Below are 11,573 nucleotides of genomic sequence, written 5' to 3'. Positions count from 1 at the left end.
GCTAGTTGGCAATGTGGCTCTCCTATGGGTCAGGTGCTGACCCCCTGTCCTATGGTCATGGCTCTGGTGTGGCTCTGATGAGGAAAGGACATTTTAGGCCATTTTCTTGCAACTGTTTATGTAACAAAGAGACTTTTGTCTGCTCTTGACGTTATCAGGAGGTTAACAGTTATTTTTAGGTTGATGTCTGCACTTGTTGATGTTATCGGATTAAGTCAGCAGGCCTTGCTGCTGTTTCAAAGACCCTTGCAGAGCAAGGGGGGAGGAAATCCTTGTGTTGTCCCTTGCAAGGGAAATTTGCCCTTGGGCTCAGGCCAGCAGCAGTCACTTGGCCTGATAAGGATTTATTGCTCAAGCTGGGAAGTTCCTAAAAGCCCTAAAAGTTCCTAAAAGCTGTGCGAGCACCCACCCCAGAGCCTGTCCATGTGAGTGTGAATTTGGTAGTAACCTAGGTGGTTATCTAGTGTTGTTACAGTGCCTCGGAGGGTATCCCTGTGTCTCATCCAGGCTGGGCTTCAGGCAGCCCTTGCCTCGGCCTGAAGCCTTGCAGGGAGGAAGACCTGCCCCCACATGGTGTGAACACTTTGGGTGGGTGAAGTGCCTGGTGAGGAGCAGGGCGGAGGTGCAGCTGTGGGAACCGGGGTTCAGCCGGGCAAGGACGTGTCCTGATGAGCTCGCCACCAGGCTGCTGCTGGCTATGAGCCAGCGCAGGCAAGGGTGCCTTGGTGCCGTCTGAAGCCTGAGGCATGGGCAACAGAGGCAGGAGACCTGTTGGGCTGTGCCAGTCCTGCTGGAAAGCAGCCACGGCCCCAGCCCAGAGTGCAGAACACCTCCCCCGGCCCCGCTCTGAGACCCTTTTGCCCTGCATTATTGGCAGGGTGCAGCACCTGGGATGGAAGCTTGGGAGCCACCTCACTTATCCAGAGCCAGTGCCAGGGTGGTGCAAGGGTGGTGCGTTCCCCTCAGATGGCATAGGGACAGGAGCTGCTGCTGTGGTTGCACTGGCTGGCTCAGCTCGGGCTGGCATTGCTGCTCCCATGGTGTCCCCAATGGCTGGGGTCTGTGGTTAGGGGAGGGCAGGGCACAGCTGCTCGCTGATAGCTGTGACGTCCCTGGGCGCAGTGATCCACTGACGCTGGTTCTCCAGGGCTTGGGGCTGGCTCCTGCCTGTTGCAGGCAGGGGTGCTTGTCCCTGGAGAGGTGCTGCTGGGGTGTGAACCATGAGCTTGGCTCAGCTCAGCTCCAGTCGGTGCAGGCGGAGGGTGAGGATGATGCAGCCACAACACAGAGCAGTGCTGGTAGGAGGGGACGTCTGGAGGTCCCTGATCCTGCTGAGCAAGACAGTGAGCAATGCCAGGGCAGGGCAGCAGTGCCTGTGTTGGGCTGAGTCTGGGAAACCTCCAAGGACAGAAACCCCAGTGAACCATCCCAGGGCTGCACAACATTCTTAGCAAAGACTTTCCTCTTGTGCCCGATCTGAGCCTCCCCAGTCAAAACTATGGCGATGCCCCTCTTTACAGCACCTAGCACAGTCCAGAATAGCTGGATGCCAGCACCTCGGCCTCCACAGTTACACAGCTGTGGGCTGCTCTCGCTCTGCCCTGCCTCCCGTCTGCTCGCCTCACCTGGCCCCGCTCCCAGAGCCCCACTCCCCCAGCCAGTCTCACGAAAACATGTGCTGCCCTGAGGGCTGCATGCTGCCTGGGCTTGAGCTGCAGCAGGGAGAGCTCATTTGCATGGGAAAGCAGGAGGCAGAGGTGGAGAGGGAGCTGGCAGTTCCTCTGGAAAGAGATGAGGTTTGCCTTGAGGAGCCTCGGTCCCCAGCTCCTGCTGGCTTGTCCCCCTTGCATCCAGATCCAAAACTGCCCTGCCAGTAGGTGCGGATGAATACCCATTGCAAGCCCAATGAGGGGCCACTTACGGCTCTGACCCTGCATCTTTCAGCCTTGATCATAAAGTCAGCCTTTTACAGCCTCTTGGGATCCCAAAGGTCTCCAAATCAGGAGGCCAGACCTCCCCTCATTAGGGTTTCTCCATCTGGCAGCAATGACAACAGCAACCTGCTGGCCACCAGGACTGTAAAACCCAACTGTAGAGAGCAATAAAACCATCTTGTTTGTTTGGGCTTGGCACTACAAACAAGCCGGCAATGATGTCTGTGAAGTCAGAGTGAAAACTGGTCCTGGGGATAGTACAAGGATTAAGATGCTCCCATAGGACGTGGGAAACTGGCATTGGTCGGCTCTCCAGCAGGCACCAGCAGTGAAGTCCCAAATCTAGATCCCAAAAGGGTCTTCCTTGGCTGGTTGTTCCCCCCAGGCTTTGAGGATTTTCACTCCTTCCAGAGCTTTGTCCATTGGGCTGGCACCTCAGCCTGAGGCTGGTGGTGAGGCGTGGCAGTGGCAGGCACAGGGGAGATACCAGCTGCCATTGCTGAGGCAGGAATATCAGCCCTGACAGCCTGGCACGGGTCTTTGGCTGCCCCTCTGCAGAGCTCAAGTGTGGGTCTGAGCCTCCTGCCCTGCAGAAGCCCTGGCTACACCCTGGGCTGCAATCCCATGCAGTCCCAGGCTCCATCCTTATCCCAGCTGCTGCCCAGGTCAGAAATCCCATCCCACTCAAGGCACCAAATGCTGAGAAAATACACAGAATCTTGCCTGATAAGACTAAAGGAAAGGTAAATAGGATCAGTTCTCCTTGAGGAGGTGAGACAGGCTGCTCCCCCTCCTGCCCATGTTTCTGGGGCATCAGAGAGGCCACATCAGCTGTGCACTCGGTGCAGGGAGCCCCCTGGGGGCTCAGCCCTCCCCATGCCTCCAGCAAAAGCCCTGTGCCTTCAGTCCTAAAATTCATGTTATTTCAGTCCCCATCGCCATGCAGGCACAACCTGTGTGGGGGCCTTGGGGTGCCCTTCATCCCTGCTCCTGGCCTGTCAGTGTGGGAAAACACCTTCACGTTCTGCCTGGCTCCCTCGGGAGTGCCGTGCCCTGCTGGGACCCCGCTGCCCTGGTGCTCCTGGGGTAGTCTGCACAGGGAGGCAGTGACAAGGTGATTGTTTTCCAAGAGCAACCGGATACAGGAACAAGGCGTATGAAAGCACCAGTGTCAGTGCACACAGTCACCAGCAAACTGCATGACTCATGCCACAAAACTCTTCCCTACGGCTTGGAGCTGGAGCTGCTTGAACTGGGAAGTGACTCCCCAGCAGGAGGTGCTCACAGTGGGGCTCATTTGCTGCCAGCCAGGCACTTGGTGCCTCGCCAAAGTCCAGGCTGCTTTTAATAGCCAAAGTCAGATGCTGAAGTGCTGAACCATGCACAGCTCATAGCCACGAGGTGCAAGAGAGCCCGCAGGACAGGAGCATGGAGCCGGCTGTGGCTGTGCCTAGCGCACTCCAACACTGCGCTCAAAGACCCAGACGGAAGGGCTTTTGTCTTTGCTGTGAGTGGGATGGATGGAAATTCAGAGGCACTTTCTTTCCTTTGTGAACAGAACAAAGAACAAGAGCAAGTGGCTTCCTTGGGTTCCCAGAAATAGGCCCCATGAAGCAGCCAGAAAGGGAAAAACACTCAATGGAGTGGCACGGGAAGAAAGAGATGTGCAGTGAGCTGACTCGTGATGCCTGTTTTCCTGCCACCAGAGCAGAAACTGGCAGCAGCAGTAAATGGCCTTGTTGTCCTGCTGCTGTCCATGCCCACCCTTGAGCTGCAAACGTGGGGACAGAGGTACAGAGATTCATGTCCATGCCAACATCTCCACGGTGTGACACCTGTGATGTCCCTGAAGCCCAGCAGAGAGAGAAGAATGCCTAGCTCCAAAATCTTGGGCTAGGAAGGGCAAAACTTCAGCTGGCTTGTGTAGTTGCAGGCTAACAGAGCCCTGTGCACTGGGAAGCACGTGGGGTCAGGGCTTAATCACCATCTCCAACCCACATTTCCAGTCCCCACAGTTTGTCCTTTCTATTTATTTCCTGCAGGCTGGGCTGTTTAAACCCTGATAAAGAGTTTATTTGCATTGAAGAGCTCTGCTCTGAGTCCAGTTTCATAAGAGAGAGGGAGGAAAGCCAATTTATCTTTGCTGTCAGCTCATTTATTCATTTACCACCCTCCTCTCTACTCCTGAATCGCTAAGCCAAAGCCCTTGTGTGCATGATTGCTGGCGACTGGGGCTGCGGGCAACCGCTGTCCCTGACCTCGCTCTTGGATGAGCAGGAAGGCTGCTTCCCCCATGTCACAGGTGAGGAGATGCTGGGGAGAATGATCGCCATGCACCGCAGTGCCTGCTGCTTTGCTTTGAGATAGAGGGTGCCAATGGCTGGCTGTCCCATGTCCCGCTCTGCTCCAGCCCATTTGCACCCTGTGGGAGAAGTCGATTCCAGTAAAAATGAGGGGGGGCAGCAGGGCCCCCCTGAGCCAAGTGTCCGGGATGGTGCAGGGCAGCTGGGCACGACAGTGGTGCTGTGGGTTGGTGCAGGCCCCTGGCTCTGGGCAGCTCCTTTGCAGCTCAAATACTTCCTCTGCAGCTCCTGGATCCCCACAGCCCCTCAGCAGGACGTGTTATCTGGAGGTGCTGCTGTCAGAGCTGGACTTGCTGCGGCGGTATGTGGTGAGGTACCACAGGCAGATGAAGAGACCTGCAGGGGGGCGGTGGCACGGTCACAGCTGCAGGCTTCCCCATTGCCATAGTGGAAGGATGAAGAGTGGGAAGCTTGCAAGCCCCCAACAGTTTCCCTCCCCCCAACCTCCTTCCCTGCCCAGGTGCTCCCAACTGACCTTGCAGGGAGTTGAGGATAGTGAAGAGGTAGAGCTGGGGGATGAGAAAGACGCCAAAGCTGAAGAAGGCCAGCCCCCAGGTGGTTCCCAGCAGGCAGGTGAGCCCCAGCACCGTTGCCCAGTCCCTTCTCGCCTGCCCCTTCTGGCGCTGGATCCTCCTCAGCATTGCTACCACGGCCACCAGCATCAGCATGTTGAAGAGCAGGATGAGGCCAGCATAGCAGAGGGTGACCTTGTGGGCCAGCTGGCTGGTGAGCCAGCACCTGACAGAGAGACACTCATGTGGAGACGTGGGCCAGTGCCCCTAACCCCAGGGCTGGGTGTGTGGCAGGGCTTGGTGGTGGAGGGAGGAAGGGAGGGATGCAGCCATCCCCGATCACCCCATGGTGCTGGCAGATGGGGCATCTAGGAGGGAGAAGTGCCCCTGAAGCTGCCTGAGGCCCACAGCAACCAGCTGTGAGGGGGCATGGCAAGAAGGTGCCCCCATCTGTAGTGAGGTGGGGGCCTGCAGGGTTCCAGAGAAATGTCCAAGCTGATAAAAAAGTGTCACCTGCAGAGCTATCACCAGCTTGTGCTGGTCCTGGACCCAAGTCAGCCTTGGGTCCTTGGGGTGCATGGGGAACCCGAGGTGCATGGGGAGCTTGGGGTACATGGGGTACCTGGGATGCATGGTGAGCCAGCAGCCCCCACACTCACATGTTCATATTCTTGTAGCCGTCAGTGGTGCTGATGACATGGTACCCATAGGTTTCTCCACTGAAGATCAGAACAGCCATCACAACCAGCGTGGGCAGACCTGGGGGCCAAGCAGAGGCTGTGTGGGGCTCGGCTGGGGCAGCGGTGCCAGTGGAAGCCCATGGGAGCCACTCACCCCAAGCAAAGAGGCAGAGCTTGAGGAGGTATTGCTGAATGTAGATGTTGTAGACCTTGACGAGGAGGAGGTAGAGGTGGAAGGCCTCAGCACCCATCCATGCCAGGGAGCAGAGGAGGCTTCCATGGAGCAGGGCAGCAGCAGCTCGGCAGGGCCCCTTGGTGCTGGTGGCCAGCGGCTTGCTCAGCAGGAAGCTGCCATTGAGCAGGAACAGCGCAGCCAGGAGATTCATGTGGATCCTGGTCGTGTTGTCCTGTGGCCAGCGCCTGCAAGAGCAGAGAGGGCAAGGGGGTGCCAGTGAGTGCCTACCAGCCAGCAGGGTATGGCACGGCACGGCACATGGCCTGGAGCGGCATGCTGTGGCATTGGCATGTCTCTACCTGAAGAAGCAGCAGAGCAGGAGGGTGCAGAAGGTGGCAGTGGCTGAGATGGAGCAGCCCACAGTGCTGATGTAGGTGAGAGACTCCAGTTCACGCTGGCTCAGGTTTTGTGCCTGGATCTGCCCAAGAAAGGTAAGGATGGGGTGAGCCACAGGAAGGTCCCACACAGCACCCACCAGCTGGGAAAATGGGGGGGGGGGGGGAATCTTCTTGAAAAAACCACCCCTCATAGCACCCTCTACACCCCCGCGCACACCCACGCACACCCACATCCCCACTGAGCTGCCTGGAGAGCTAAGCAGGGGGAAGACGGGAAGGGAAGAAGGGTTGTGGACCATCAAGACGGCAAAGTAGGTGAGGTGGTTGCAGAGGCAGACAACGGTGCCCTCTTTGTGCTGGGTCTCGCAGCCCTCACTACTCCAGCTGCCTGCACTGCCAGCGTCTGTGGAAGAGATGCTGTCAGAGGGTGCCCCAGCTCCCCACATGCCACACAGCGGATGGGAGACAGGCAGGGGCAGGCTTGCTGGCTCCTTGCTGGCCCTGCTCCATCTTCTCCCTTTTTCCCATGGCGAGAGCTGCCTGGGGGCTGGCAGACGATGCCTTCAGGTTGGCACCAAGCTGACTGTCCCCCCATCCTGGCTATGGACACACTTACCAGCTCCAGGCACCCAGAAGACACAGGTTGCATTGGAGGCATCCTGGTGGGAAGGGGATGGAGGAGGTGAGAGATGGGAACAGTCTCTGCTCCCTGGGGAAGAACCCCCCCCCTCCCCCGGATGCAAAGAAACATCCTGATCCTGATGCAAGGAGGGATAAATCTTATCTTTCCCAACTCAGGAGGAAACACAATGTTGGGGATCCCCCACATCTCCAGAGCTTGGCTGTGGCCAGCATCGCTGGTGCCCACAGTGGAGCTCTGCTCACCAGCACCATGTTGTGCCAGAACTGGATCTCCACAGGTCTCCTGAGCCCAGTCACGGTCCTGTTCTGCAGGAAGGCTCCCAGGATGTGGTTGTTCAGTACAGAGCTGTTCTGCTTATCCTACAAGAGCCAGGGTTCCTGTGGGGAGTGCCTGAAGACCCCAGGCCCCCGTCGCAGCCCCACAGGACATCCCACCCACCCCAGGCACCCTGCATGGTGCAGGCAATGCATGGCATTTGGGCCAATGTGCTGCTGGAAAGTGCTGCTCAGGGTGGCTGGAGAGGTCTCCCCAGGCACCCTCACCCCACCAGCACATGCCTTGGCTCACCAGGAAGATGTAAGAACTGTGGATGTAAATGCAGACGAGCGTCTGCTCCTCCTGTGCCCGGATGCCCCGCATGAGCTCCTCTGGGAATCTTATGGCGTGCTTGAACCGCGGCATGCTTCGCCCCTCTTTCTGTGCCTGCTGGGAGGGCAGAGAAGGGTTTTGCCATCCAACGCCCAGCCAGCTCAGCAGTACTCTGCCCCACACTGCCCACAAGAGCCACAGGCCTGGGAATCAGGGTGGTGCCCTAGCTGCCCCCCGGCACAGCCACCCCGGTTCGGCATCGCTCCACAGCATTCCCCAGCTCTGGTGGTAGCTCCAGCCCAGTGCGCCACATCCCCAGCTCCACTGTGGTGTCAGAGCTGCTTGTGGACATGCAGGCATTGCAGCTGCTCCAAGTCCTGATGCTGAAGACCCCCCAGCCTGCAACACAAGCACAGGCTGGGGCTGCAGGTGGAAGGACACGTAGATGTTCACCCCATCTGGTGTGTGGGGGGGGCAAGCAGAGAGCAGAGGGCATTGCACCAGGATGCTTTCCCAGTGGGGTGTCGTGCTTTGGGAGGTGCCCCCAGAGTGTCTCTGCTCCCCCTGGTCCCAAGCAGGGGTCCCAGCTAACACATGGGCACCCGCACTAGAGCTCCTGTGAAAGCTGCTTTGTTCTGCAGCAGCTACGCTTTACAAGGAAGGGAACTTGGCTGGAGCGATCCGACCACAAAGCCGAGGAAGTCTCGTCGTCTCTGGTACAGGAAGTGCTGCGGAGCAGCCTCTGCTCTGTTCTGCAGAAGTGGCCCCAGTGCTGTCTGCCGTCCTTTGCATCTCCCTCTTTGTTGAGCAAAGCCACGGCTCGGGGCTTCTTGTTTTGTAAAATCAGATCTTCAGGCCCAAACGGCACAGGGGGCTGGGTGAAAACCCCGGCTTTCTGCAAGTGCACAGCAGAAGCCCCCCAGTGTCGGTGCTGGGGATCTGCAGCCTGTTTGCCTGGGGCAGCCCCGACAGAGCCACGTCTCCCGGGGCTTGGCTTGTGTAAAGCATACTCAGAAGGTGCCAAAAACCAACCTGCTCCATGTCAACCCTGGCATAGGTGAACGAGAGCCACCCCAGCATCCCCCTAGAACCTCCCGTGCAGGGAGGAGGGATGGAGGGGCCAATGCTGTGTGCATGCTGCAGGAAGAGCCCAGCAACACAGGGGTACTGACCGTACTGCTGGTGAGATTTAAACCTTTGAAGCTGTTTGCCGTGATACTAAACACATGGGTCTCGACCAGTTTGGCCTTGAAGTGCCATCCCTCCTTGCCAGGTTTTCTGCAGGCTAGCACCTGCTCAAGCTGATTTAACCTGCAAGGGGAAAAGGAGGGCTTGTGGGACAGGGTGCGGTGCAAAGTGGCCCCTGAGGCTGCGGGGGATGTGGAGGGCCTGGGGACAGCAGGGATGAAGCTGCCACTCACCTGTTCCGGTTGTACTGGGGGCTGTGCTGCTCCAGCCCCTCAGCCAGGTGGAGCGTGAAGTTCTGTATATCCTCTATGTCTGTGAGAAGTGTTTTGGGAGCTGAGCCTCAATGCACAGCACCCTTCCCCACTCTCCATCCCCCTCTCACCCCAGTCTTCTCCCATCCTCCCCTTCCCCCCCAAGCTGGGAAGTCCCAAATGGTCCCCAAACCACCCAGCTAACACCAGCAGGCATCATCTCCAGACTCTGCTGCTGGCAGCAGGGTGGCACGGGGAAGATCTACAGGAGATGCCCCTACCTTGGCATGGCAAGACAGACTCAACAAAGCAGAGGACAAGGGTGGTCAGCAGCAGGGTGGTCATCTCCACACTTTTCTCTGCTCCTGTGAAAGGTACCCAGGAGCCCTTGGCCACCACTCAGTCGCAGGGTGGGCCCTTTCCCACATGCCGAGGGCACGTGGAGCTCCATGGCTGGGGGCAGAATGAGGACAGGGTCCAGGTGGCGTTGCTTGGAGCCCCAAGGGGGATGTTGCGGAGACAAAGTCCCAGCCTTGGGATCACACTTGGGAAGTGCCCAGCCACTGTCTGGCCAGCCTGGGCTGGGACAGGCTGCCATGCAAACCCCTGTGGTGCTGCCACCTGCCATGCAAATCCCGGTGGTGCTGCCACCCACTCTGCCACAGCACCAGGGCTCACTGGGACTGTCCTGATCCTGAGCTCCCCAGGAGGAAGCGTCCCCAGCACAAGGGTGGAAGGCACCGAGTAAGATTTGCATCTGTTGCAACAACGCCCTCATATCTGCTCTCGGCTCCTCCATCTGCAGTGCCAACACGAACCCCAAGAGCAGCAGCTCTTGTGAAGGAGAGAGGCTGCAGATCTCAATGTGGTGTACTCCCCATGCACAAATACATGCAGAAATGTTTGTACTGCCATCGCGGCATAGCAGGAGAGACCCTTTTGCATTGCCAAGGCCAGTAGTGACCAGTGCAGCTGGACTTCCCAGAGGTGTCGTGGGCTGGTGATGCACTGTTGTGCTGACACCCCCCGAGCACCAAGCCATGACTGCCACAAGCCTCTGCCTGCACATGGCAGCAGCAGCAATGGCCTGGTCAGCAGGTGGCTGCTCCCCAGGCTGTCCATAGTCCGCAGTGCTACAGCAGTGTTTGGCAGCCCACGGCTGGCACTTTGCTGCTATGTCTGTCCCACTGCACAGCCTGCACTCCAGCCTCACCACACCACAGGTGTGTCGCCACACCACCCGTGGAGGGCCAGCACCCATGAGGGCTCCACGGGCGATCATTCCCCCAAGACAGAACCAGGAGAGGAAAATGCTGATGCTGAAGGAAAGGGAGCTGGGAGATGTCGCCTGCGGACACCATGGTGAGCAGCAGCTCCTTCCTGTGCTGTGTGCTCAGCCCTGGCCCCAGGAAGCCCCCATGCTGCGCAGGAACCCCTCCTGCCCTCCAACCCCAGGAAGTCCCTAGCTCCTGCAGGGAAGCCCCTACCTGCTGGAGCAGGGCTGGTGGAGCTGCAGCGGTGTTCAGGTGTCTCTGGAGCTGCTGTGCCACAAGCTTGGCGCAGGCACCACAGCTAAGCTGGCGAGCCGCTGGTTATCGCTCTGCATTAAGGATCTGTGCAGCAAAAAAGGAAGTGCTCATATGCAGATGAGAAGATTAAATCAACAGCATTTTCATATTTCCTGTTGCTTATTCTTTCCAGACGCTCTGCTGGGGTCCAGGGTCGCAGCTGGGACACCAAGGGCAGTGTCCCTGGTATGGCCAAACTGCAGCTTTGAGGCCGAAGGCTGTGAGGGCACAGGTCTGCCATTTGGTGTGGCCTGAGGACAATTGCCTCCCAGGTCACATTTGATATAATTGAGTTTCTGCATCAAATCAGCTTCTCACTGCCTCATTAGTAACCCTGGCTCTCCTGCCCTGAACTGTTCTGCGGAGCCTGGCCCCCTCCAGCCCCCTCTGCCAGCACCGCAGCTGTGCCAGTGCCAGTTTGCAGCCAGAACCAGGGAATGGGGAAAGACCTCTGAGGCCAAAGGCAGGTGATGGAGAGGAGCTCCATATGGAGAGGCCGGATGGCACAGTCTGATGCCACAGCTACTGCTGGCCAGACCCACCCACATGCTGTCCTTTGTACAGCACCTTGCCATGACAGAGCAATGCCCAAATGGTGCCAGCTGGCCCAGCCAAAGGAGAACACATCTTTCTTTTTATCAGAAAGATCTGTTTGCCCCCAGAAAGCTTCACCCTGAAGCCCAGAGGCAGCTACCTTCAGCCTGAAGTCACCCAGCACCACTGGCACTGCAGGTCATGTCAGGGACTGGCATGTGGACTATCCCCAGCCAGCGGCGGCAGGGAATGCAGTCACAGATGTGTAACCAGATTTCTTTCTCACAGCTCCTGTTGAGGGCAGCTTTGATGGAGGTGAGCAGCCAGAAGAGAAGCCCAGCCCAAATTCACGGGCCCTCTGTGAGATGAATTTGCCTGGACTCAGCCGTGCCAGTACCCGTCACTGGGCAGCGATGCTGGCTGACCCACACAGGGTCCCTGGCACCTGCAGCCACCTATGCAATGAGTCTCCAGGTCTCAGCCCATGGAGTGGCACAACCACTGGCCTCCATCCTGAAGACGGGAGCCCTTTGGGGTGGATTTAGTGGAGGACTGCTGGGCACGATCAGGCACTTGCTGCTTTTGGGACAAGCTGTGAATACCACAAAAGGACTTAATGCTGCAGAAGGTCCTTGAGCCTTCTGGTGTCACCATGATGACACTTTCAAAGCAAGCAGTTAAGAAACAGAGTATTTCATCTGGGCATTTTCTGAAGAAAATTCAAGAAAGTTCTTGGTAC

The 11,573-nt window shown here is 58.0% G+C and overlaps 1 protein-coding gene across 1 annotated transcript; it reads right to left on the bottom strand.

The window, feature by feature from the left end:
* Nucleotides 1-4,556: 4,556 nt before the first annotated feature.
* On the bottom strand, nucleotides 4,557-9,077 carry LOC118246475 (adhesion G-protein coupled receptor G5). Its single transcript, XM_035543611.1, has 12 exons — nucleotides 9,008-9,077; nucleotides 8,715-8,787; nucleotides 8,466-8,604; nucleotides 7,273-7,410; nucleotides 6,948-7,064; nucleotides 6,679-6,721; nucleotides 6,359-6,465; nucleotides 6,024-6,142; nucleotides 5,644-5,909; nucleotides 5,469-5,568; nucleotides 4,773-5,035; nucleotides 4,557-4,633 (listed from the first exon to the last, which is right to left on the bottom strand). The coding sequence occupies exons 1-12, from the start codon at nucleotides 9,075-9,077 to the stop codon at nucleotides 4,557-4,559; spliced, it is 1,512 nt and encodes a 503-aa protein (XP_035399504.1).
* Between the last annotated feature and the right edge of the window lie 2,496 nt (nucleotides 9,078-11,573).

This window comes from Cygnus atratus, chromosome 12 (genome assembly GCF_013377495.2).
Source record: "Cygnus atratus isolate AKBS03 ecotype Queensland, Australia chromosome 12, CAtr_DNAZoo_HiC_assembly, whole genome shotgun sequence".
Classification (NCBI taxonomy): Eukaryota; Metazoa; Chordata; class Aves; order Anseriformes; family Anatidae; genus Cygnus; species Cygnus atratus.
The sequence above is the reverse complement of the archived record's forward strand: the minus strand, read 5'-3'. Positions and strand labels throughout refer to the sequence as shown.

Excerpts from the sequence above, each read along its gene's own strand:
- LOC118246475 (XM_035543611.1), bottom strand. The coding sequence starts at position 9,077 with ATGACCACCCTGCTGCTGACCACCCTTGTCCTCTGCTTTGTTGAGTCT. Across the intron at positions 8,788-9,007 it reads CTTGCCATGCCAAGGTAGGG|AGGATATACAGAACTTCACG; the intron begins GCATCTCCTGTA and ends TCACAGACATAG. Across the intron at positions 8,605-8,714 it reads CCCCAGTACAACCGGAACAG|GTTAAATCAGCTTGAGCAGG; the intron begins GTGAGTGGCAGC and ends TTCCCCTTGCAG.